Source organism: Sesamum indicum, linkage group LG5, assembly GCF_026168435.1.
Source record: "Sesamum indicum cultivar Baizhima isolate 11 linkage group LG5, ASM2616843v1, whole genome shotgun sequence".
Lineage (NCBI taxonomy): Eukaryota > Viridiplantae > Streptophyta > Magnoliopsida > Lamiales > Pedaliaceae > Sesamum > Sesamum indicum.
The window spans coordinates 2,346,819-2,374,048 of NC_142661.1; the positions used below are offsets into that span (position 1 = coordinate 2,346,819).

Sequence of the window (27,230 nt, forward strand, 5' to 3'; positions counted from 1 at the left end):
TAGTGTTGATACATTATTAAACCGACATCTCATTCAAAAATTAAACTATTAGGAAGGAAAATTATTTCATCATAATATCTTAAGGCCTTCTTTATACTTTTTTTGGTAGTTTAGTGAAATTAAATCATGATAGAATTGCCATTTCCATTTCCATTGAATTGCAAGTTCTATTTTCTCCAAAAAAATTTTAGATAAAAATAATAATTATATTATTACATCAATATTTAAAATATTCCGACAATTATTTCGTTGGGATCTTCTTTCCTGGAGGAGGGTCATGACGAGGATTTGCCCCAGGGTAATCATAGTCTGCCACCCTCTCATTATCCAACCTCTCCACATCCTACAAGATTAAAAACAAAGAAAAAATAAAAATAAAAATAAAATAAAATAAAATAAAAAGAAAGTGAGATAAAGGTTTTTCTTTAGAATTTAATATAATTTATTCCCTGTAATATTGTAAATGAGCAAAATTATCCCCTATAAAAAAATAGCAATTTACTTCCTGCATTTTTTAATATATAGTAATTTACTGTCTATAATTGCTGCATTTTAAAAAATACATGGCATAAATTGCTAATTTTTTTCATAGGGAGGTAATTTACACATTTGCAATATAAACATGGAGTAAATTGGATTTTTTTCCTTTTTCTTTATGATCTTACGATTATTATTATTTAAATGATAATTACATATATGATTATGTTAACATTTTTTATTAATTGAAAATACATTAATATGACTAAAAACAATAAATAAATTACAATGATTGGTTATATAAAATGAGATAAATATGTACATGTTCGATGGGATTCAAACTCATGATCTTGAACTTGTTTATGAGACATCAGTCTTAACCAGACATTGTTGGTGATTTTATTTTTATTTTTATTTTTCCTACTTAAATCCTCGTGTCATCTCTATTGCAGCATATATATTTTACGAAAAAAAAAAAATAATTTTAGTCATATGAGTATAAGGGGTAGTAATTTTAGTGCTGTTGAAACCAATTTTGATCGAAAATTTCTAAATTAGCATGTCACACGTACAACACATACACTTCATCAACCAATTTATAAAGTTTTTGTCAGAATTGTCCTAAAATTATCATTTTCTTTTAATTACAAGATTAAATTATCAAAATTAATTTGAACGGAACCAAAATTATCACTCCCTATATTTATAATAGAATTAAAATTATAATTTTTAGTGTACTAATTAAGAAAATGTTAGAGAGATAACCTTATAGGGTTTCTTGATGGAAGCAAAACCTCCTGAAAAAAACATTTAAAAAACAAACAAAGACAACATAGTTTCTATCAAATTAATATATGCATCAACCAAAATAGTTGGAAGAATCAAAGGTGTAATGAAGCAATTTTAATTTACCCTCCGAAGCTTCTTTCACATGAACATCTGCAGAGGTTGAAAGAATTTGAGAACAAACTAAAAGAATTATCAGAGTAGTGTAGCAATCTTTCTGGAGTTTCTTCATGTTTTCTTGAACCAGTTACAGTCTCTCTCTCTCTCTCTCTCTCTCTCTCTCTCTCTCTCTCTCTCTCTCTATCTCTCCCATATATGTATATATACACATATATATATAAATCTCACTTGAATTTTTCTTTTTTGACTGATAATAAAATAAATTTGAATAAATCGTCTCGATACACTAAGTAATATTTCATATAAAGTTAGAAAAATACACACATATCTAATGAAATTCAAATCCACGATCTCGAACTTATTTACGGGATCTCGTTCTGATTTATCTATACTTAATTTGTCTCCTATAAATGGTGAAAAATGTAATTCATTACATGATATTTCTTACAATTTTTTTTTGTGATATATTATCTAAAAATCATACATAGGTAAGTCTTCAATAAATATTTTCCCAATTTAAATTGTTGAATATTTGCTTCCTTATTTTCTTGCCATTAATTTGTAATAATAATTTCTTTCCTTTTATACAAATTGAGTATATTATATTTGGAAAATATTAGAGATAAGCATGAAGAGAGATCCAACAAGGCGTAAAATGCTACAAATCAATCAATTCACATGCCATTCTTTATTTTAAATTACTTTATCTATATTCAAAGGACTTTTTTAATATGGACTATATATATTAATTAATGGGTGAATAGCAATTTATTCTCTGTGATATTGAAAATGATCATATTACCCCCTTATGAAAAAATATAGCAATTTATCCACTGTACTTTTTAAAATAAAGCAATTTACATCCTTATTCAGGGAGGTAAATTACTTCATTTTAAAAATCATAAAGGGTAAATTATTGTATTTTAAAAAATATAGGGAGGTAAATCGCTATTTATTTTTTCATAAGGGAGTAATTTGCTTGTTGCAATATCACAAGGGTTCCTTGCATTTTTTTCATTAATTAATTAATTAGTGTGATTATATATATATAAAGATACAGATATAGCGTGTGGCAATATATAATGTTAATTGTAAATGGACATAAGCAAAGTTTATGGTACCAGAAAGGGTAAAATTGCATTTTAGTCCCTTAAGTTTTGAAAATGGACATATTACTCCCTGTTCTTGGTTGTAGGCATATATATACAACCCCTTGAGCCTAACTTACATATTTTTTGCTGGAAGTTTGGAGTTCCAATATTATATTTCATTCCGTAGGTCAAATTATATAATTTTTTATAAGTTGTTGATCCTGCATGTTCTTTAATTTTTGCAATATTAGTCCTTTTTTAGCAGGAAGAACTCGTGTCTGTCTTACATTTCATTTTAAAATTGGGGCTTTTGTTCTTATTGAATTATTTCTACTAGCAGTTTTATCCTTTAGCAATCTATGGTAGCATTTTAGTTCCGCATCTTTTCAAATTTCGTTATTTTAGTCCTTTTGTTGCCGGAGTTCACTCTTACTTGCTGATGGAGGTGAACTCTAATCAACAAAAGGATTAAAATCACGAAAATTAAAAAAATATAAGACCCAAATGGTACCCTATAAAGTCAAGAAACGAAAACGTTTAAAAAAGAAAAAATTATATGTGATCTCATATGCGTTTATCAGCATTATTGACTATATGTGTGTAATATCAACATTTTCAAGGGGTCTAGGTGCAATATTCAAATATTGATAGACTAAAGAGACAATATTGAAAATAAAAATTCAATTAATACATTAGTTCCAAGAAACTTCCACAAAAGAAATAATAAAAATCTTCCAAATTACAACAATTTTAACATTGGTAAAGTAGAAATAAGTACAAGATTAGGCAGAAATGCAAAACCAGACAAGGGATATGTAATGCATTATTGTCTGTAAGAATTCTGAAATAATTAAAATACATTAATTAATAATATTCATAATTGGAAAGATTTTATATATATATATATTATATATATATATGTATAAAATCAAACACCTCCAGGAGTTCTAGGATCATGATTCCTGTTTGCTCCTGTTCCTGGATAATCTGCTAACTCAATTGTCATTCTTCTTTCCAGCACTTTCAACACCCCATCATCCTTCTCTCTCTGTTCCACATCCTTCAGGTTTATTACAACACCACATAATATATGTTAATAATTACAAATCAATATAATTATTACATTTTAAATTCTCTACAAATCATAATAATAAAAGGGTCGATGAGGTCTAACTCAATTGATAAAGTTGAGGTTCCATGACTTTAAGGTCATGGATTCGAACCCCACTAATGTGTCGGATGTTATATATTGTATGTTATTAGTAGGCGTCGTTCTGCTTTAATAGTGGTTGTTGATTAAATATAATTATTGAATATTAATGATTGGTATATAATTATTATAATAACGATAATTGTTAGATATTATAAGATATTTGATATAGATAATTATAATAAAATTATTTAAAATATAATAGTTGATTGATTTCCTTTAAAAAAAGAAATAATAATTAAGAATAAAAGGAATTAATGGATTAGTATGAGAAAAGGGGTTTTGGATAAGTACCAAACAAGGGAGATTGACTGTAATAATCCCACTAAACTAGTGGACTTCCAATGGTCAACCATGGGGTCCATATCTTTGTTTTTAAAATAAAAAATCAGATCGTTGCAAAAAATATATATATATATATATCTTATATATTAAAAATAATATAAATTTAAAATTATGATAAATCAATATTACTTATCATAGTTTTTACAATAGTTAATCAACATCTACCATAATTTTGCTATTACGATCGAAAATATTTACCATGATTTTTAGCCATATCTAATATTTTAGTCTCATCTGAGAAAATAATGATTAATAGCCGTTGTACAGTCTTAATTAATTAAAATTCACTATTATTTTATAATATTAATCATATTAATTAATTATATATAATGAAAAGAATCATATCTCTTGTAACTTACTTTTTACAATGATTTTGAGTTTTTACTCTCCAAAAATTCTCCTATTCAAATTATTGGGTATGTGTTTTGTCTTTTAAATACTAGACAGGAAAAAATTAAAATAAAAAGTAAAATATCTAAACATAAAATACATAAAGTTATTATTATTATTATTATTTTATTTTATTTTTTATTTTTTGAAGCAAGATTAACATTATTTTTTAGAATTTTTTATTACTAAAAAAATTAGGATTAATTATTTTATGGTAAGCAAACTAAGTGATATATTGTGTAAGAAGTCGACAGCCATAAATGTCACATCTTCTAGAGACAATCATATATTGATTAATATTCAAATAATTAATTTAGAAGATATGTCGGAAACATTAAAATAAAAAAAAATAAAAAAAAGTTGAAATGAATATGGCAGCGCCCACAATATGATACTTCTGCAAATGCTTTTCATACGTGCTTAGCATTTCTTGTAATTAATTAATTAATATATATATCTTCTTTTAATTAATTTAATTCCTCACCTGTCTGACTTTTGATTTTAAATAAATTTATAAATTCTTGAAAATATTTTATTAAAGTTTATAAAATGCTTAATATTTTTTTTATCACATAAACTTGTAAATTTCTAAAACCATACATTTATCAATATATATACGATTTTGCTAAAACCAGAAAATAAAATAAAATATCGACATTTCATGAGATTTTATTTAATTAGATAAACGTAGTGCACTTGATGAGGCGTTGAGTAAAATTTTGCTACTGAATGGAGGTGTATTTGTAATTTTGTATAAGATAAAAATAAATATTTATGTAATTGAATCTAACCTCAGGGGTCTCGAGATAATTTATCTAAACAAATAGGAGTTTTTAGCATTTATAAGTTTGATAATCTTCTTCTTCAAATATTTTAACTTAATTTTGCAATAGATTTTGCATATTTCAAACATGGGAGACATAAAAAAAAGAAAAGAAAAACTTGTAAAATGTTTGAACGAAGCTTAATTATATATTAATGAAATAATTAAGTCATATAATTAAGTAAATCAACGTCGAGGAGAGGAAAGAACAATTGCAAAAAGGCAAGAACGAAGAAGACAACTTCACCACCCCCCCCCCAACCCCCCCACTCCCGACCCCCACCCATATATAAATATATATATATATATATAATAAGTTATAATTTCCATCGGGTTACATCTTTTCATTCCAGAGAATGTTTGAGTTCATACTATACATATATACATATATATATATATATATATATATATATATATATATAGAGAGAGAGAGAGAGAGTACCTGAGAATGGAAATTAGGAAGTGAGACTTGGTCAGTCACACTAGTCTTGAGGGTTCCTGTTATATAATTACCCACAGAGAGTCATTACTCAAATTAATGATCACAAATATTCAGTATTCTATTTTTTTTTTAAATTTTATTTTCAGCCAAAACAATTGAATACATACAAATTACTTTTATTTAATTTCTATATAATTGCTTTATATATATATACATGATGGCTGATTAAATTCTATATTATTGACTGCCCTTTCGTATCTATATCCTGTACAATAATTACACGATAAGTATATTATATTTGTCATATAATTAATTCAGGTTCTGAATTAAAATTTCCTGCAACTCTCAGTCGTACGTTAGAATCATACAAGAAACTACCTCCTACACCTTGCCTTTAACTAATAGTACAATCTCCGTATGATGATCATATATTCATATAAACTTACTCGACATCCGAACTGCGGTGGTGGAAACCACCAGGAGGAGGAGGAGCACCACCACGAGCTGCCGTTGTCCTAAAGCCATAATCACCTGCCACCGCCGCCGTCGACGCCGCCAAGAAGGGGGTGTTTATGATATGTCTTTGTAATGAAAAAGAAAGAAGGGGATGAGATGAGGTTGCAAGAAGAATTGGGTAAATTTGGTGGTCCTATGTTGGAGTTTAAATAAGGACACCAACCAACATATGAAAGGAATTGTAAGTACAGCTAACCCTAAAAAAAAGTCAACTTCTGGTGAGTTCCCACAACATAATAAATATATATATATATATAAATACCAGACTTTGTTTGGTTTCGTTTTTTATATGTTTGACACAACAATACAAAATTGGAGAAATAACCGCTCTGTTTGTTTTCATTTTTAACTTGTTTTGATGTGATTTATGAAGATAGAGAGATAAAAATAAAGATAAATAAGTATGTGTTAGAGATAGTGTATATGTTTGGATTTATTTTTGGAGATAAGATAAAATAAGTATGGTATGTTTGATGTTGTTTAGTATGAGATAAAAGCTATTGTTCATTGTCAAATCATGTCTCTTTTATATATATTTATATATATATATGTATAAGTATGTATATAATTTTTTTAGTTGTAGGGCCTATAAATAGTGTAGACTTATTTTGACCAAAAACAAATGAGACACAGTTTCAAAACATCTCAAAACGCCACCAAAACTTTCAAAATAAATTAAGGCAAATATTTACCACGTTTTGAGATGGGCCAAGAATGAAACCAAACACTATGCACACTTTTTGTTTCGTAAAAATTATGATTTTTTTTATTTTTTATCTCATTAATTATGTGATTCTTACTTTTAATTCTGTAACTCCTAAAAACTAGTGTGGGTTCGATAGAAGTTTTTTGTTATGTATTTTAACAGAAAGTGCACATTGTCATTAAGGTCATTACACTTTGGTCCTGTCGATTTTAAGATTCCTACTTTCGGTTCCATAATTTTAAAAAAATAACACTTTTGGTATCATGCACTTAACGACGATGTCATCTTTTTCGTGAAATATTTAACAAAAAAGTGCTGCGTACAAAACCTAGCTAATAAAAACTACTACTATCTAAGATATACATTAATATTAAATTATTTTTCCGTCTAACAAATTAAATTTTTAGACGAAGCAATCGTTTTAGAGTCAAAACAAAGAACATGTCCTGAAATTAAATTTCATTACATCTATTTCCGAAAAATATGTTTGGTATATAAGATTTGGAGATGAGACAGACGTGTCAAGATTGAAAGTGAAACCGGACAACAAAGGGGTATACAGTATTTAGCAATGGGGGTTAGAAGTTGGAGTAGGCAAACTTTTAATAAGTAAAATCCCATGATAGTAAGTTAGAAAAGAAACAGCAGCAGGGCGAAGTTGGTTTCATATGAATATATAGTTGTTTGAATTAATTAGTGACAAGAATCATGCCTGTCACGGGGTATGTTAGAAAAATCAAAGAGTCAATGGTGGTCTCTACTGTGCTTGGGAATTTATTACATCATATCCCACTAAATTATGTCCTCCATGTGAACTCTCTCCTTTGTTTTTATTCAACACTTGCATATCTTTTATTACACACACTTGTGTAATATTATTTAGGGTAAAAAAAATGATATTTTATTCTTCAAATTATGATCGTTTTGTATTTTATTTTATTTTATTTTATTGTATACGAGTTCTATAAGTTATCATTTTTATATCATATTTCGGTGAAATTTTTAATTTAAATATGGTAAAATCGTTCACCACAAATTTTCGAATTGAGGAATATTTACCGTGTTTTAAGAATAAGAATGAAATTCAACCAAAAAATTAACAAGCCCACCGAGTTATTTTGTCAGAAAGAAGGAAGATTCTTGCACATCAACGTTGTACGTGACCACTTTTCCGATAGAAGATTCCACCGGAAAAGTAGCCTGAAGTACTAATAACTTGCAAATTTCATATAATTAGTATGACGAAATAAATCAAAATAAAAAAAAAGATCGATTTATTTCATACGGGCAAATTTTTTTTTATTTATTCACTTCAAAAACTACAAAATAATGTTATATTTCGTATTATACTTTATTTATAAAATATCAATTTATATATATTCCAATAAAAATTTTTATTACACAATTGTCCGATATCTTTAATTTATTGCATTTGTCACTCTCTCTCTCTGTCAACTTTGAGTTTGCAACCGATATCTCGTGCTACAATTCATATACATAATTATGTGTATAAAATCTTCTCACAAAAATACGAACAATGTGAATGTTATACATATACTATAAGAGATTATGTAATAGTTAGAAAAATTAAAAGTGAGAGTAAATTTAATAGTAATTAGGGACGAATTTAGCAAAATATAAAAAGTTTAAATTCTTATGATTTAAAAATTAATTTTAGAAACGAAATATTTGCTGGCTAGCTATAATTATAAATGGATTTTAATGTTGAAAATTTTCTTACCAGCTGGTCTTGGAAATAATTTTAAAAAGTTCATCCCAAAATTTTACTGATAAATATTTGGGAAAAGTATTATTTTAGTCCGCTAAGTATGCCTAATTTTAATTTTAGTCCGATAACTATGTCCATTTTTTTTAGATCCAGTAACTTACGAAATTGCTTACTTTTAGTCCTCTGGCAGATTTTCGGACAATTTTACCCCTATGAGTGCATATGGACTAAAACTGCCTTTCAAAAGTTGCATAGGGGTAAAATTGTTCGAAAATTTGTCAGAGGACTAAAAGTAAGCAATTTCGTAAGTTACTGGACCTAAACAAAAATGGACATAGTTATCGGACTAAAATTAAAATTAGTAATACTTAGAGGACTAAAATAATATTTTTCCCTAAATATTTTCGCCAGTGAAATTTCTGGCAATTAAAATCAACAAGAAAATTTAATTTTAAAATCAGGCTAATTACCAAGTAAATATCTTTCATGCTAAATTCGTCGCTAATGAATTTCACTATTTTATAATAAATTTGTGCTGTTGTAATGACATTATTTTTTTAAATACATAATATGTATAAAATGAAATACAAGAAACGACACCCTCGTATATTGCCATAATGTAATAAAAGATGTTACACATATGATGCAAGAAGCTGACGGCTTCACCTTCTCTAAATTCTAATGGACTTCTAATATATATTGCATTTGAAATCTTGAAACAACTCGTGATCGAAAGGTCGTGGATTCAAATTTTACGAATGTAGGTATATATTTACGTTTATTATCTATAGTAAAAAAATATATATTTTTTATTTGGACATATCAGTTGATACGAATCAGTCTTAATTGAATAATGTGTTGTATTTCATAAGAAAAATAAAATAAAATTTTAGTCATGTAATTTATACGGGCATTATTTTTTAGCCTATACGAGTTTAATTTAGTTCGGTAACTACAAGATTTTGGCAATTTAGTTCTTTTCCAGCCAATTTGACTGAAAAAATGCATGTGACTTGCTCATGATCAAATGAAATTGCATTTTAGTCCTGTAACTTAAGAGAGGTTGAAATTTTTAGTCCTGTAACTTAGGGGTTGATATTTTTTATTATACAAGAATTGATCTATAGGATTAAAATTGCAATTTAGTTGATTCATATGAGAATCATAAGTAATTTCCAGTCAAATCAACTAGAAAATGACGAAAATTGCCAAAGTTTTAAAATACTAAATTACGACAATTAATTTATACACAATCAAAAATATCAGTCCCTAAATTACAGGATCAAAATTATAATTTTCCTGTATTGCGTACTATAAGAAAAACAAAGGTAGGCGTGCACCAATTGCATGGAAAATTTTAAAAATTATGGGGTAGATTTTGAGAAAAGGAAGAATTGGAAGGATTGGAATGGAATTAGCGTTTGAAGACAAAAGTGAAAAAAACTATATTCTAAGTATGTGGTAATAAAAAATGAGGGGAAATGTGTATTGGACTATAATTTGTTTCTTTCCCTCTTTGATTCCAAAAAGACAAAAAATAATTTTTTTTATTTTTTTATTTTTTTTCGAACTGGTCGTATAAGATATATTTTTGTTTTAGGTAAATGTAATTTTCATTAAATAAATAGTACAATCGTACAGTACAACAGTGCTCAATGAGTAGCGTTTCCCTCGACAGGCCAAGGGATACGCCAAAGTCTTTATAACGCACAAGAACTAACAGAGCGAGCTTCATATAAGATGTTTGAGGATTTATAAATATTATCGTATATTTAAATTTTAATAAAAGTTAGGAGATTACTTTATAGGGATTTGAGATGACAACTATTTTTAACAACCTTTTTTTAATTTAATCACATAAATACAAATTTGAGATTTTGGTCAATGATTTTGTTTAATTGAATATTTTGAGATGAAATCTAACATTTTATAGACTTTAGAAATGTAAATATAAATAATTATAAAATATTCTAAATAAATTGAAGTCAAACATTTTTTTATTTATAAAATATTTTAAAATAAATTCAATCAAACGTTCTCTCAATAAACAAAAGTTAGAGGGTACCAAACCATCCAAAAGTCAATATAGCTCAAGAGTCTTTTAGTGGTTGCCTTGTCATAAAAGATTAACAAATCACTCATTTTTAAAATAATACGAAGAAGAAGAAAAGGAAAAATGGGATAATTACACTGTTTCTTCAATGAAATTGCTGTATAATTACACATAAATCCTTTGTAGTTTAGAAAAAAATAAATTGCATAAAATCTCCCTATATTTTCAAAATTTAGCTAAAAACCTCTGTGATAAAAAAATAAGCAAAAAAATTTTGTGTTTATAAAATGCTGCATATTTTTTCCTTCTGTTAGTTAAGTGCTAACGGTGTTAATTTTTTTGCAAAATTTTCCGTAATAACAATTATTGATTTTTAATTATAAAAAATAAACGGTTCAGATTTTAAGTAATTTACAATATACTTTTTTATTTATATATATACACACTATACATATAAAATATAATATATATATATATATAATTTGGGGGCCGACGACGTCGCCAGCTCACAAATGGGTGACACGAGGCCTCCCCTTTCTGTCAACCTCGCCGCCCGCTTTTGGAAGAAGCGGTAGCCAGATCGGGGGCAATGCCGCCCTCGAGCTAACACCTTGGCAACGGTGGTCGCCCAAAGAAGAAGGGTGACCTCTGTTGTCCAGGCGCCGTTGCCGGCCGCTAAATATTGGTAACGGAGAAGAAGGTGTAAAAAGAAATCTATTTTTTAAAAAGTAAAGTAAAATTAATTTAATTTTTTTAAATTTTAATATTTAATTTATTATTTTTTGGTATTTTGATATTTAATTAGTATTATTTATAAATAAATAAAATATATTTCGACTAACAATAATTTAATTAATTTAATAATATATACTAATTATAAGTGACTTTTATGTTGCATATAAATTTTAGTTAGTATATTAAATTTTTATTGTGTTTTTGAAATTTAGAATTTTAATACTTAAAAAAATTATATATTTTTTAGGTGTTTTATATTAAATTAATATATTTCATAAATAAATATAATTTACTGTTATATATTTGAACTAAATAAATAATTTAAATCAATTAATATATTTAAATAATTAATAGTATAAATAATTTAATTTAAAATATATTTAAATATGAAAGAAAGGTAAAATATATTTAATGTGAAAGAAATAGACAAATTGAACATTATACACTTAAAGTAATCCCAAAAAGGTCAAAAAATGAGGACGCTCTCACAATAGGAGAGTGCCACACACTTTCCGTTAGTTTCTCACGAAGATGAGGCTTTTTGCTGTATTTTACAAAACAAAAGGGGTTTTTTTTTCTTTTCTTTTAATACATGGGATTTTTAGCTAAAGTTTGAAAACACATAGGTGTGTTATGCAATTACCTTTTAAAAAATTATATTAGTACCTTCGAATTTTGCTTCCTTCTTTCTAATAAATAAGTCCTTCCCATAGTCAAAATTCATCGAATTTATTAACTTTAACAAAAAAAACTCAATGAGGATCAATATTTAACCTCAATTAACGTATTACTGACTTACTGTAAGTTAAATAAATTTTTTATATGATAATTAAAATTAAAGTATAAAAAAAAATCCAATGGTATATCATACAATGTATTTTATTCTTTAGTAGTTGGCCATACAGTCCACTTGCACAAACATACCTCCAGTTGGCCAACGCTACTAATACCTCAGGAGGGTGATTGTAAAGAATATTCATCGAAAGGTCTACCTTAATTGACAAAGCTGAAACTCATGCTCAAAAAGTTTCCGACTCTCACCAATATGTTAATATTAGTCTAGTTTAATAATAATTGTCGATTTATAGTAATATATATTAATATTTGACTTATATTGATCATTGATGATTGAAATTCATAATGGGTGTGACTTATATGCTCACCGTACAACTTAAACTGTTATGTTGATTCTTGATAATAATATGCAGTTGAAGGATAATTCAATTACCTGTAGAGAAAAGGTAGAGGGTGGTAGTCTGTGTATAAGAATAAATAGGGCATTATGCCACTTTAGTAAGACTTGTTCTTCTGTATCTTTCACAAACAGAACTAGCGACTTATGCATCTATGAGATAAATCAGCATTCAAATATATACTAATGTACAACAGGTTGACATGTGTGGGGAAGTTTCTAGAAATCAGTAAAGTCGTTATAATCATCGTTGTAATCGAATTCTTCTACATTCTCACTACAGGTATTGTAGGTTTCTTCTACTTCAGGATTCTCTTCTTTGCTAGTCTTAAAATCCTTGACATCACCATCGGCATCTGCTTCTGTTCGGCTTTTCTTGGTGGTCTCTGGGTTTTCCTGATACACAAACAAGACGGTAAAGATTTAAGATATTGCCAACCGGTGATGGAACTGAGACACCTCTGATCAGTATTCTTGTAAAATTCGATAGCTGGGAAGCACAAAGATAAAGGTCTAAATGATGCCATCACATTTCAGAAGTCAGAACTATGAGACATGTTTTCTTTGCTGCTTCTAGTTTTTAGTAAGCAGATATTGTATGTCATTTCAGAACTCCATGAAAAGTACCCCCAGAAACTACCCCCAAACATGGATTCTGCACAGTATTAATATAAGGTATCCATTATATAGACAATAGGTACACGATTTCGCTGGATTTTTGGTTCCTAATCAGTGAGGATACATAATATATAAGTTAGGGTTCTTTTAGTAATCAAGAAGCATTAGACCTTAGACAATCCAAGAATTTCCCCTTTCTTTTGGTCGGAACACGACCATTGACTGCCTGCAAGGGCAACCTACTACTCGGGATAACTTACTCTTTGAGCAAGATGGGAAACTTTAAATAGGGAGATCACAGCAAGTCCATATGGGTCAAGTCTTTAGAGGTGATAAAGCAGACGTCATCCAACACTTTGATTTGGAAAACTAGTACGTCCAGTATTTTGTCTATAGCAAGAACCTCTATTCTGGGAGCTCTTATTGGGTGCTACCCTGTAATGAAAGTGTCGAGGTTTTGTCCAGGTTGAATGCACTGGTTTAAATTACAGCAAGTACATGTATTTTTCATTTTCTACTCTGTATCTGGACATGCAACACCATTCCTATGGAACAGGTTTTGTATATGTGTATCAAATGGATGCAAACTTAGTCTTACTCCACTCGCAACCCAAGAAACTCACCCGTCAATGCATTAGTTCTAAACATGCTGTGACTGAAAATGTAAGTCCCCAGTTCCAAAATGTAACTAAAAGGATTTCTAGTCGGTCATGGATTTTGATCGTATTCCAGAACCATTATTAAGTTTAAAGAAATGCTAAACAAGTAGAAGTATAGCAGCCACCGATGAAAATAGCAGAGAATTTCTTCTGATTCCTTCAAATTCCATTTTCTGTTCCTAAGGAAATGTCAATAAGGTATGAAAACTCAATCAAATTCTACCATCTCTCCGCCACATGAAATACAGGTTCAGAAAAATCACCTCAAGCGAATGAAAAGAAAAAGCATTTGAAGAAACAAGAAACTTACAGATTCATCAAAAAGCTTCTCCAGTACATCATATCTGATTTTAGAACTCAGCCTCTGTATCAATATCATATCCAAGTACATCAATGATGGAAGCAAAAAATCAATGCAGGAAAGTGAAAGTGGAAAAAGATGTGTTCGTTATAGGCAATAAGAATTGGAATTAAAGTAATTCATCAACAGCATATACATAATTGGGCATGGTTACAACTTGGTTGATCTTAGAATTTTGTAACAGTCTACATCATAAAGAGTCCCACTTTATTCTTTTGGCTCACTGGCCTTCTTTTCTCAAAATGATTTCCTGTAACGCAGACTTCAAATCTCGAGTTTTCAACGTTCTATTGTAAACTAGTTAAGTTAAAGAGAGTTAGAAGCTTAGCTATGCAAATGCTTACATACTGTAATGATAAAAGTTATAATTGAATAAACACGATTTAATTACTTTTATCGTTTGGATTGGTTTTTACATATTCTACTCCTTCAGACCTATTTCATTCTCTTGGATTAAGTTTGAATTTCCAATATATGGCTGGTGGATATATTTAGATTCTTCAAAATCAAGAGTGATTCTCCAAACAAGGAGTTCTACTTAAATGAGTCAAGGTTTCGTCCATAAATCTTTGTCCAATATCGTAGACACATTCAAACTTATATTTCTGCTCTGTGGTATCGGACATGTTTCAGATTTTCTTGTTCTGTGTGCTTTACATGAGTCATGACACTATTATAATACACTGGGCAGTCGAAGACATAGTCAAATATGTTTCCATGTCACTCTTCTGTTAATGTTCTGTTCCAAAGATATGAAAACTGAGAACTAGTCTTTCTTTTAAACTATACCTTTCTATCAAGCATTTGTCTAGTTGCTTCTGCAGCAGTTTGAGCAGGACCAGAATTTTTCACTTCCGCAGCTCGCTTCTGTTGTCTTTCCTGCAAATCATAATTCGGTAATGGGCAGCTTTATAACAAGCGTCTATATGTTAATCAGCCGTGTTTTGACAGGAACATCAGAAAAAATCGAGTCCACCATTTAAATGCCTTCCCTTTTGCAAAACCTTAACTTTGAGTCTACCATCCAACATTAATTATGCTAGTACCAGAACACAATGTACTACGATAGTTTATACTGCTATCATGATCTCACCTTCCTCGACTTCGCAACAGCTGCTGCAGCTGCTGCAGCAAGTTTTTGTGCAGCTTGTACATCCTCTGAGCAGTTAGCAAAAGAAGCCTCGTGAGCTTTCTTTGCAGCTAATGCGGCAGCTTCTTTAGCTGCTTGCTCCTGTGAGTTTGGAAACAGAAATAGGGTTTGGTTTGGTCGTCATAAGTGGAATAACTAGTTTTTGTGAATAATCATCTTTTACTTCGATAAATTTTATTTGAGGGATCATATAATTCTTCATGACCCATTGTAGCAAAACACCAAATTGTACTAGTTCAGCCAAACATACGAGAGTGAACATAGTCATAATTCAAACTCATGTCTCAAATCGTTAATAAAGGAAGCTGAATTTTCTTTGAGTAATGTGCACTCAATAATGTTCAGTGCAATTATTTTTGGAGGCAAAGGCATGAGAAAACAGCACTTTGTGGGATAAAACTTCCAACTCTCTATTTGTAGGAGGAATTTGTTAATTACTATTACGCTCTTTTCCTCACCTTGGAAATGATATAGACACATTTACGGATAGATAAAATCTTTTGTCTTCATGAGGAGCACCCCCTTGGTGCACTACATTAATACACACATACACATACAGACACATGCACACACACACACACACATCATCCATTTACATCCTAAAAGGGTCTAACAAAACACTAAGCTAGTCCAATGTTATCTTGTGAATAGGGAAGAGAGCGTCACCAGACCATGTAATACTGCCTCTTACTCATGGATTTCTTATTCAACGTAATAAAAACAATTTCAATACCTCAAGATATTCTTTGTTCATTTCCTCCCAGATAATCTTCTTCAATTGCTTCTCCTCCTCACTGTGAAGATAGACATCAACCTGCCAGCAGTTTTTGTTTTAGTGAACAATCCAAGAATCAGAAACTAGCATTGGTTAACCAAAAAGATGATGAAACCATGAAAGCTAATCACTGGTCAACACTATTATCTTCCTTATGAGATGTACAAGGGCTTCTCTTCATACTAAGCCATGCTAACGTGCTTGTCAGCTTATGGGCACATACCCACCACATGTTATCCATTCTAAATCCTATTGTATATGGAGAATCAAGAATGAGGTCCTAATACCAGAAAACATATTCTTAACAGTAAAATATATAAGACTATAGTCAAAGATTGGTAACATGAAGGTCTAGGACCTCTCCAGGACCCAATGTGCTGACACTATTGGAAATATTAGCAAATGGTATTAAGTTAAACATGAAGGAAGACAATTAATGGCCTGTTATTCAGTCCACAATCAACTTGCTAGGGTATAGACATGATTACATTCTAAGCACCTAAATTTCCCAAGGCCTGGCCTATAAACAAAATTCAGAACCACAGAAAGGCTGCCATGTAAAGAAGGGCCACTAATGCACACTATATGCATGCAAAGAATGTCATAACACACACCAGAAAGAAAAGGGACACTGAGAGATACTTGACAAGAATGTCAAACACACACATCCAAATCTCGTCAGTTACAAGAATTTGACCTGGGTGGTTATTTCAACAAAAAGATTACCAGAATTCACCACCACTCCTTTCAAACCCTGGTATATTCCTTTTCCCTATTTTATGGACAAAAAGTAGTGGTAAGGAGCAATTATGTTCAAATAAATTGAGCATTTGAGAACCTCGATGTCATCAATGTCAGATAAAGTCTCTGATTCTTCAGCAGCTGCATCATCTGCATTTATTCTGTCATTGCCGGAATCACGACTAGTATTATGTTTCAAGGTAGCTCCTGAAATTGTAAACGAAAATCAGAGTTTCTCCAAATTGTGTGCGGATTACTCATTCTAAGATCCATCAACTGGATATATGTAAAATGGTCATACCTGTTGACTCAGACTCTGCTGGTTGTAAAACTTCGCGTTCACCCATATTCTCGATGCTCCTTCTTTCATTAGACTAATTATGCATTAAATAAAAGATAATACAACATAAGAAAGATAGGAAGTGTTCGTAGCAAACAAGAAAGCTCATAGACCCACAATAAATCAACTGAACATTTGGGAAAGAAACAATAGGTTCAATCGTTTAAATAAATTTGGATGTACAAACTGCAAAAGGAGGGTCAATTTTTGGAACAGGGATGTCTAGGAAAATAAGACAAGAATATCAGCAGACTTGCAACCAAAAGGAACCATTCAATATGGTACCAAAGGTGGGAATTTAATAGTAACTGAGAAACTTTACGACCATCGCATACTTAACATAAAAGGAAGTAATTAAACATTGAACTCATGCGCTTCTTTAAATCTTGGAAACAAGAAATAAGAAAAGCACAATGGAAGGATTAACTTAATAGATTGAGTAGTACCTCTAGAGAAAACAATCACCTAATAGTTACAAGTTAATAAAAATTTTAAAAGGTCGCAAGGATGAACATGAGATAAACATGACCTTCAAGAGCAAGTCGTCTTAAAATCTCTACCACTAGAGAAAGGGGGGAGGGGAGGGTAAAGTGTTGATAGAGTATCAGTAAATACATTTAAAAGTTTGCTCTGGTTTTCTGCTAGGCCAGGCAATATGGAGGAATCTCGGTTCTTAGAGCTCTGCGCAGCAGCTTCCTCTGCCATTATTCTCTCCCTCTCTGCACGTTGAAAAGCTGGAGGCTCAGAACCACCTTCAAGGCCCCCAGAAAGTTTTATGAACTGCACCAAGGAGCAAGCACTATTAACATACAAAATAACACCGAATAATACATGAAGGAACTGGAATTTACATCTTCATAGCAGCTTTCACAAAGGCCATGAGCAAAAGGAACCCTCCCACCACCCTTATGTTCACAGAGAAGTTCACCAATTCCAGATGCTTTCCCTGTATTCAGCGATTTGGTGAGCCTCTCTTCTTTTTCAAGCTCTTCTGCTTTTGTGTTGAACTCCTCAATCTAGCCAGATACAAAAATCTTCTTACAATCCCATGAAAGAGGAAGATTCTCGCCATTGCACAAATAGCATCCAACACTTTAATAAATGTAGGAGAGGCACAAGATTAAATGTCTATTTAGGAGACACATTTCGTATTTTCACAGTTATTCCAGAAGTGCTAGCAACAGAAGTCAAACCATCAAGAAAGAAATAATACAGAATTGATCTTTCTGTATCATGCAACAATATATGTATTTGCACTCCATGTTCACAAATACAGAGCTATGTTTGGGCATGCAACATCAATATATACATACATGTGTGTGTGAAAACATAGTGCAACGAAAATAAATAAATAAATAAATAAATAATGTGAACCTATAGCAAATGAACTTTGGCATTACCCATGGTTCCACTACAAAATATCCTACCATAGAGCAATCAAATATATGAGGTGTGACTTCAAGCTTTGAACTAAAAAATAATTAACCTATAGCTACCTTTAACACAAATCTTATCAATAATAGCAAAGATTTTGGCTCTGAGCACCATGTATAACTTCAGTTTCGAGCACCTACCGTAAGACCTCCTGACTCTGTATTCTCAAATTCAATCAACCGCTTCGTCAGTGTTGCTTCACAGATGTGGACAACCTTAATCTGACAACAATTCAAAAGATGTGCATCACATAATGCCAGAGATATAATGAAATAAATGATTAAACTCCTTCACAATATCCAGAACAACAATTGGAAGCTAAAAGCAAAGAAACACGAAGAATGCTCCAACAGGAAGCCTGAGATTGCGTATTCACAGCCATTGGGCTTAATTATTTCCCACCACAGCAATAAAGAGCTCAATTTTCATTCATTAATATTAGTATCAAGCAAATTAGAAGTTAGCATAGGTTGAAAAAAAGAATCAGTCTTGCAGTGCAAATGAACTCTTGAGCATGTTGAAATGAAATTCATAGGTTTCTAGAGAATAATTAACTTGTGGTAACTACATGAAAAGATGAATTACAAGACTAATCACTCCAAGGAAACTTTCTGCAATGCTTCCGATTAACATTACCACATAACTGATTCATCTGATTTACTAAGGTCATCATCTGGCCCCACTCCATTCAGCTGGATAACTATGACCCATATATTTCTCTGATGTATGTCTAACACTCGCACTTCTCGTATGAAAATCATGCTCCATGGAGACATTTCTTTGTCCATTTTCTGACCATACAGATCCTATATTCCATGAGGCCTTCTTTTGCCATTTATGACCCAGTTTCAGTAAGTCATTCAAAATGAATTGTTCCTCCAAATGACCCCATTTTCAGAACCAACCGCTAATCAATCACTTCCATGGAAAGTTAGGTTATACACTCCAACACCAGAAAACAGGAAAAGATGACCATATGAAGCAGTAGAGCTGGGATGTCTAAAGTGAACCCAATCGTGAAAAATTAAATTATCATCTTCTAAACCGTAGAATTGTCACTCACTAACAGTCAAGAAACAACAGGATACGAACGCCACTGAAGCTATGAGGGTGACAACATAGCAACTGAAACCAAGATTCAAGAAACCCTGATCTCTATGTAAAACAAATCAATTTTATCCCATATCACTACTCAACACAGGATGGCAACTAATATCATGAAGAAAAAACTAAGATGAGCAAAACTCTTCCACAAGACATACACATTTCGAACACCTTACATGGGACAATTATGTTAAACTACACTCACAATCTCCGACTTTGAACACTTCAGACCATGCGAAAGAGCAGATATATAGAGCGCAGCTCCACACAGCCCACTTGGTTTTCTCCCTGTCTGCAAGCAATTCACAGATCAGATCATCTGCAAAGCTATATCTAAATACTAAACGAACAAGGGCAAATCAGACTATGCGTATCTATCTATTTCACTCTCTCACATGCACACACAAATCTATTATTAGTGGAACCTGCATCCAATCTCGCTTCATGCTAGCAACAATATGAAGTGCGGTTCTAGAAACACTTGGTTTTCTGCCACCAAACAAACCTACAAAGAAGTTTGAAAGGTTGCTCGTTAACCACCAAAGTAGATGAGTGCTGACAGCAAAAAAAACAAAAAAAATGGAGTAAGCTTAACAAATTCATTATATGTGGACCAAGAAAGATAGATAGATATTAAGTTTTGGCCATACGAAGAAATGCTAATGATTTAATTCCAGAGCAAACTGCTCTATGCTTAAGGAGTTAAGTCCAGTGAGTATTGAAATCACTCCAAAATTGAGCTCACAAGATCTCCTTTAAACAGTTCTGAAGATCAAGCGACTTTCTGTACACACACATACTCCACTTTGATGCATACCACATATAAATCAACAATTTATAAGACATATAAACCCTATAGTATTCCAAAAGGCAGTAAAATTCAGACCAGTATGTAGAAAGCAATAAAACAGAACATGTACTTACGGTCAGTAAATCGATGAATGAAAAGGCTAGGATCCACAGGTTTTTGAACAATGGGATGTTCTTCAAGGCTCAAAAGTTTGCAAAGCTGCAAAAATACCGCCCCTAGCACATAACTGTGTTATGTTAGGAAAAAGAAAATTAAAAGATATCTTCAACATCCCAAACAAATAAGAAAAACTAATCACTTAAAAAACTGGAGAAAGTTTGCTGACTACTGTCTATCTATAGTTTAAACGAAACAAGACCCGCAGAGATCAATCGAACGATGGCAGCTGAATGTAAGTCAGAATTTTACCCTTAGTGTCATTCTATAGAACTATACATGAGATTTTCTCCTCATTCAACTCTTTCAGATTCGTTACATGTAGATTAGTTTTGGGAATTCCCTTCTACAGTCAACAAGAGTAGACAGTGATTATCCACACTATGGGCGAAAATTGGAACCAAATAAGCGAATGGTAGAGGACATTGATTGTAAGATTGTTATCTTGACTACATCCTGTCCTCATTCTTGTAACTGTGTGGAACTTATATTGTATCCAATAAAGACACGTTTGAAGTTCCAGCAAATTTTCAGTCTATGATGATTCCAAGAAATGATATGGAATACAGACAAAAATCTTCTGGCTAAGTTACACAAAATAACTTTGCAATTCCCGCTGATCAGAAATAATACCTCAAACTTCATTTTGCAATTAATTCCATTTCATTAATAATGTACAACAGCAATTTAGATAACGTCTTATGCCTACAACTTTGGCCATGCACACAAACTTATCCAATGGCTGAATATGACATACTTTGTAACATAAAGCACACCTCGTTCCACTTAAACGCCTTCCCAACAGTAACAAGTAAACTTCACCTTAACCAAGTCTCAAATAGCTCAACACAGAACTAGAACATTAAACTTTAAGAGCTTATTTAAGAATACACAAACTCAGAAACAGAACTAACAACATGCTCAAAAGGAAGAAAGTTCCACATACACGTTTATATTTAGGTACTCTGAAAAATCAATAAGAAGATATGGCTTTTTATTCTCCCTGCAAAAGAAAATGAATAGAACAATCAAAGCTCCATAGTTTCTATTGTAACAAATAATTAAACCAGTTATATATTAGCACTTAGCAGATTCAAATTCGCAAGGATCCATATAAATGTTTGTGCATGTAAATTAACAGAATATCCTTCCTTTCTCCTCTTCACAAACCATTTGAACAATATGCCATGTATAATTGAACATTTCCCCCCTTCCGCTTACCATTCGTCATTAATTTTTGGTACCACAATGTAGTTGTGGAAACAAGTCCAAGATATTTGATTGTTAAAAGTCTACTTGATGAAATTTACCAACATAAGTTAAAAGCCTATACCTGGTGGAAATACATGTGAAAAACATCATAAAAGTTACCCACCTCCCCAATTATTGGTTTATTCTGAATCCATGATAAATAGCATTGGAAACTAAGATACATGGTTCATATAACTCATTCCCTTTTCCTAAAATATATAATCAGATAATATGGCAAGGAAACCAATTAAAGTTCACCCAAACAATGAAAAATAAAAGAAATATAATAGAATTACTTATCAGGAAGAGGAACAAACTCGAGACGCTAGGGCTTACATACTACGACCTGAAACATCTTTTAACCTTTTCCGACGGAAATCAACGGCATAACATTGAATTGGAAACAAACTGTCATGTTAATATTAATTGACCACGTTCCTTTTTCCTTTTTCTAAAGAAACTTCCATACCTACAAGAAATGTAAAGACAAGCAGCCTCCACTAGCTCTTTCCTCCGCCCCCTTGTGAAGTTGCGCTCAACTGCTATCTGTCAAGTAAACAACAGTTACCCATAATGACTGTCAATCAACAGAATATCTAGAAACACAGATACTGTATAAAAGAGCCACACCGTATAAAAGGCTAAAGCTGGGCGAGCTATGGAATCACCACCATCAATTCCCAGGGCATAAATCATACTATCTATCCCATTATATGCTGCAATAAGAGAGGAATTTACATGATAATTTAAAGAGATCATACAACTAGGTGTAATATCATTAACACAATAATATTAGACATAAAAGTGCGTTAAAGACATACAGTCAGATTTCACAATAGCTTATAGGAACTAAAAGTGCTACCACTGCACTGAATGAGGATTCCAGGGACTGAGGTCATGAAATTTGTGCATCATTATGACTTGCACATGCAAATATGTCTTAACATCAATCAACCACAACAAAGTCCTTGTTACTTTAAGAATTGCAGGTCAATGGGCAGAGCACCTAAAGAAGTACATATTATTTTACAAGTTGGAGATTTGACAAATTACAAGGAAAGAAAGCTGCTCTCCGAATCCAAACCCACAAAGTACCCATTCAAATTAACACCATAACGGAAACTGTCCTTCGCTTGCAGAGTTCATTATATATCAGGTGACAAGAAATCTTAGTTTTGCGATAAGTAGTAAATAGATTTACCTTCATTCAGTATCCTCTCGCGGGAAACCGAATATTCATTTTGGATGGTCTTCACAAAATTCCCTGACAATTGGCTCTGTGGCAAAATTTGAGTCAATTAATATAGAACATGAACAAGCTCTAATCAAAATGCACCCTGACAGACTAATCCACATATTACTTCACGTTGCTACTTCCTAATAATCCAGTTTCCTGTTAACAGTACTATTAAATGTGGACTGTGTCGACCTCTTTCAGGACAAAGCAAAATGAAACAATCCCAGAAATAACATAAGACAGATATGCCTGACCAAGAAAAGAAATTGGAACATAAAAGGTGGAAATAATAATGTCAAAGGCAAATTCTTCACTCAATGAGAGCACTTACACTATCTAGTCCATCAACCTTGGGTTTCAGGATAGAATAAACCTTGGGTTTCAGGATAGAATAAAGCAAAACAAGCAATCCCAGAAATAACATTAGAACAGATACACCGGACCAAGAAAAGTAATTGGAGTATGAAAGGTCGAAATAATAATATCAAAAGCAAATTCTTTACTCAATGAGGGCGTCTACACTATCTTCCGCCTCTCATCTCTCTATCAGGTGTTCCAAATCCTTTGAAGTTATGAAGCTAATGAAAGTTCGATTCTGAAGTTTCATACTAAATCAGAATTATAACAATTAGGTTTATCGAACTGCTAGCCAGTGCTCTAGCCACTTAATACCCAATGCAAAATAAAAGAGCAGAATAAACCAACAACCAACTCAAAGATGCTTAATATTTTAACTACTTCCAACAAGACTGACGTGAAATGTACCGAAAAACAATATCAGAATAAGCCCTCAATAGCCAGATAAAGTTTGTACCAACAAGATGATGGGCAATGACTTCTCAAAGCAAGAGGCGGCCTAGACTTTCCCATGAAAATAAAAAAAAAACTGACAATGCTGCGGACAACTATACAACCAAGAGCAAACCTGCCCAGCAGCGTTCTTGACAAACGTGGGCTCCTGAGAAAAATTATCCTCGTCCAGAACTCTTCCACATAGTGAACAGCATCTGTTTATTTACAAACCACAAAAGAAATCTCCTTCAGTACACACAATTACCTCACATCACCCAAAATACAAACTAAAAAGAAGCCCTTTAAACTAAGCCAGCACAATTTCAAGCTGAGCAAAGCTTTCGTTCCTTAACAAAACAAAACAAAACAAGAAATCTACGTGAGTAATAACTTAGAAGAAGCACTTACATTTTACCATCCACATAATCAGGTCTACTGATATTTTTCGCGCAGTTACCGCACCAGACCATACTCGCAAGCCCTGATACGAACCGAACATGCATCAACAAATTAAAACACAATGATCGATAAAAATTTCACCTTTGACTAAAGCCTCCCATCTTACCAAAAGGATTGCAGAATACTCGAAGATTCAGCAGACCCAACAATTTCAATGTTGCGGCGATGTAATTGCAGCAAAATTTAACTACAATTATCAAAATCTTGCAGCGGAATTGATGGTCTGAAGACCCTGCTATTAAAACACTGCAGATGATGCTGATCTTGGGGTTTTGGCGCGATGGGCCTGTAGATAGGGTTTAAGTACTTGGAATTTTGGTTGTAATTTGTATGAGAAGGAAAGTTCTTTTTTTTGGTTCTGTCTTTTGTATGGGAAGGAAAGTTGAAAACGGTTTCCAATCAAGAAGGCTAAAAATAAATAAATAAAAAAGAAAAAAAAAAGAGAAAGGAAATCTACCCGTTAGATTTCATGTAAAAATTCAACGGTCCAGGTTTTTTTGTTCGAATTTTAGGTGTGGGGCGGGTTAGGCCTCGGGTGGTGAAAGGAATAAATAAGGATAATTTCTATTTTGCCCCTACAATTATACTCAATTTTCACTCTCCACCCTTAACTTTTAAAAATATCATTTTGGACCCTCCAGGAAATTGACCGGAAAAAATAATCAAACTATTCGATACTCGATTGAAATATACCAATAAACGAACTTCATTTGTTAAACTTAATAGACTAAACTTGAATGAAAATTTTTGTCTAGTAAACTTTGAGCTCGGCTCGAGATCGATTTCATTAGTGCAAAAATAATAAAATTTATTTAAAAATATTAAATTACTTGATTTCGATTCATGTTTGATTCAATTAAAAGCTCGATTAAATCAATAATCAAACCAAATTTAAATACAATTATTGAAACTCGATAATAATTTAAACAAACTTAAATAATAACGTGATCGACTCGATTCGAATAATTTAAAGCCCCACAAGTACATCAACAATTTTTCAGTCTCCATTGACTACAAATTTCTCACTCTTTAAGCCCCACTTTTTTTTTTTTATCAAATCATGTAATTTATATATACTTTATGTATCTATATTTTACTATTAAGTGAGAGCATTTTTTTGCTATCTCACCTTTTTGTTTGTTTTGTTTTTTTATTTTACTAGTATTATGGCACGCCGTCCCTGAATACATACAATAAATAATTTTTTACGCTTTAAAATATATTATACATAAGAATAAAATATATAAACAACATATCGCATTTCAAAAACTAAATGAAAAAAATTAACTTAGGGATATTATTTATATATAAAAAATTTAGTGTCATGGTGTCATAAATTATCATTTGCGAGTGAAAAAAATCTTTATATATATATATATATATTTGTATAGATATATAGAAGGGAAGAGGAATTTGAGTAGGGGTCGTTGAAAAATACATAAGGGATATTATCGGTAATTTGAAAAATTATTGTCGTGGTGTAAGTAACCACTATTTGTGAGTATAAACAGAGCCTTCTTTTTATTTGTACTAGCCGTTATGGCACGCCATCCCTGCATGCATATAATAAATAATTGTTTACGCTTGAAAATATATTATAAATAAGAATAAGATGATAAACAAACGCATCACATTTAATAAATAAATAAAATAAAATAAATTTAGAGATATTATCAACGCAAAAAAATTGGTATCAATAAAAAAATGAATTAGAATAGGGATGGTTAAAAATGCATAAAGATATTTTTTATAATTTAAAAAATTAGTGTTGTGTGTAAGTAACCGCTATTTATGAATGAGAAAGGAATATTTTTTTATATAGTACAGATAGATATTATTTTATCAATACTTTTTAAATTTCTCCCTCTTTTCACCACTAACTTTAATTTTTTATAACTTCCTTATTATTTATTTTTAACACTTTTACTTTCTTCAATTAAAATTAAAATACTATTTTCAAAATAAAAAATTACTTTTTTTTAATTTTTTATTTAATGATTCGAGCTAAGCTAAGCATGCCAAACGCACTAGTACACATCTATACTATTATTAATAAAAGAAAACCCATTGGTCGTACCAATTTTTTATCATCCCATTTTATCCTTTTATTCATTTTATTCTTTTAAAAAAAACTTATCCATAATAGTTATTTTAATATTTTTTAATTATTTTAAAATTATAATGTTTTTTATCTCAAGCCACTACTCAATTTTCTCTCTCATATTCTTCATATTTTTTGCCCTCACAAACTTTCACAATTTTAATAAATCCTATTGCAATTATTTTTTTTTTCTCTCTTACATTCTCCATATTTATTTTTTATTACAAGCTTTCATATTTTTAATAAACCCACAATTATTATTTTTCTGTCTTTCTTGCTTTACCCACGTTTTTTCTCATATACTTCTTTCTTGTTCATCATCCCACTACGCTCTGTACTTTTTTTCTAATTTTTTTTTCTTCATCTTGCACTATTATAATTTTTTATATACTCGCGGGAACCACGTAAAACAACAACTGATATTAATGAATAGGATCACTTCGGTGTCCAAATAATTTTGGTCTAGTATTTATTTTTAATAATTTTAAAATTATTTAAATATTTTTAACTTCCCCACTAATTATGATCTTCTATGTATTTTTTATCTCTCCATTTTATATATTATTTTCTTTTATCAATATCGCAGGACTGATAGCTGCCTTGCTAAGGAGGACGCCCAATGATCT

General features: G+C 31.1%; 2 protein-coding genes and 1 long non-coding RNA gene across 4 annotated transcripts; all 3 read right to left on the reverse strand.

Annotated features, from left to right (window-relative positions):
• Positions 1-240: 240 nt before the first annotated feature.
• On the reverse strand, positions 241-1,526 carry LOC148787987 (uncharacterized). The gene is made up of 3 exons (XR_016065412.1): positions 1,390-1,526; positions 1,243-1,274; positions 241-343 (listed from the first exon to the last, which is right to left on the reverse strand). It is a non-coding gene; the product is annotated as an uncharacterized LOC148787987 (long non-coding RNA).
• Positions 1,527-3,267: 1,741 nt separating this feature from the next.
• LOC148787988 (uncharacterized) lies at positions 3,268-6,338 on the reverse strand. Its single transcript, XM_088880418.1, has 3 exons — positions 6,131-6,338; positions 5,685-5,740; positions 3,268-3,534 (listed from the first exon to the last, which is right to left on the reverse strand). The coding sequence occupies exons 1-3, from the start codon at positions 6,207-6,209 to the stop codon at positions 3,403-3,405; spliced, it is 267 nt and encodes an 88-aa protein (XP_088736544.1). The 5' UTR covers positions 6,210-6,338; the 3' UTR covers positions 3,268-3,402.
• Positions 6,339-12,686: 6,348 nt separating this feature from the next.
• Positions 12,687-24,881, reverse strand: LOC105162720 (Cyclin/Brf1-like TBP-binding protein). 2 transcript variants are annotated; one of them, XM_011080820.3, is made up of 20 exons: positions 24,610-24,881; positions 24,453-24,525; positions 24,178-24,259; positions 23,217-23,292; positions 22,646-22,731; positions 22,485-22,561; positions 21,711-21,767; positions 20,722-20,834; positions 20,223-20,302; positions 20,003-20,089; positions 18,834-18,914; positions 18,111-18,275; positions 17,875-18,039; positions 17,221-17,293; positions 17,017-17,126; positions 16,137-16,217; positions 15,347-15,484; positions 15,043-15,132; positions 14,203-14,256; positions 12,687-13,011 (listed from the first exon to the last, which is right to left on the reverse strand). In XM_011080820.3, exons 2-20 carry the CDS (start codon positions 24,512-24,514, stop codon positions 12,835-12,837), a joined length of 1,854 nt encoding a protein of 617 aa, XP_011079122.1. In that variant the 5' UTR covers positions 24,515-24,525; positions 24,610-24,881; the 3' UTR covers positions 12,687-12,834. The 2 variants fall into 2 exon arrangements, with proteins under 2 accessions (XP_011079122.1, XP_088736786.1); XM_088880660.1 differs by having other exon boundaries at positions 20,193-20,302.
• Between the last annotated feature and the right edge of the window lie 2,349 nt (positions 24,882-27,230).

Bases quoted from the DNA above. Each gene is read 5' to 3' on its own strand.
- LOC148787988 (XM_088880418.1), bottom strand. From the start codon at position 6,209: ATGGCTTTAGGACAACGGCAGCTCGTGGTGGTGCTCCTCCTCCTCCTG. The intron at 5,741-6,130 runs GTAAGTTTATAT...ATTATATAACAG, and splicing joins CACCGCAGTTCGGATGTCGA to GAACCCTCAAGACTAGTGTG. The intron at 3,535-5,684 runs GTACTCTCTCTC...ATAAACCTGAAG, and splicing joins TTCCTAATTTCCATTCTCAG to GATGTGGAACAGAGAGAGAA.
- LOC105162720 (XM_088880660.1), bottom strand. From the start codon at position 24,514: ATGGTCTGGTGCGGTAACTGCGCGAAAAATATCAGTAGACCTGATTAT. The intron at 20,835-21,710 runs GTATGTGGAACT...AACATAACACAG, and splicing joins GAGTACCTAAATATAAACGT to TTATGTGCTAGGGGCGGTAT. The intron at 17,127-17,220 runs GTATGACCATTT...TTACAATTTCAG, and splicing joins AGCAGAGTCTGAGTCAACAG to GAGCTACCTTGAAACATAAT.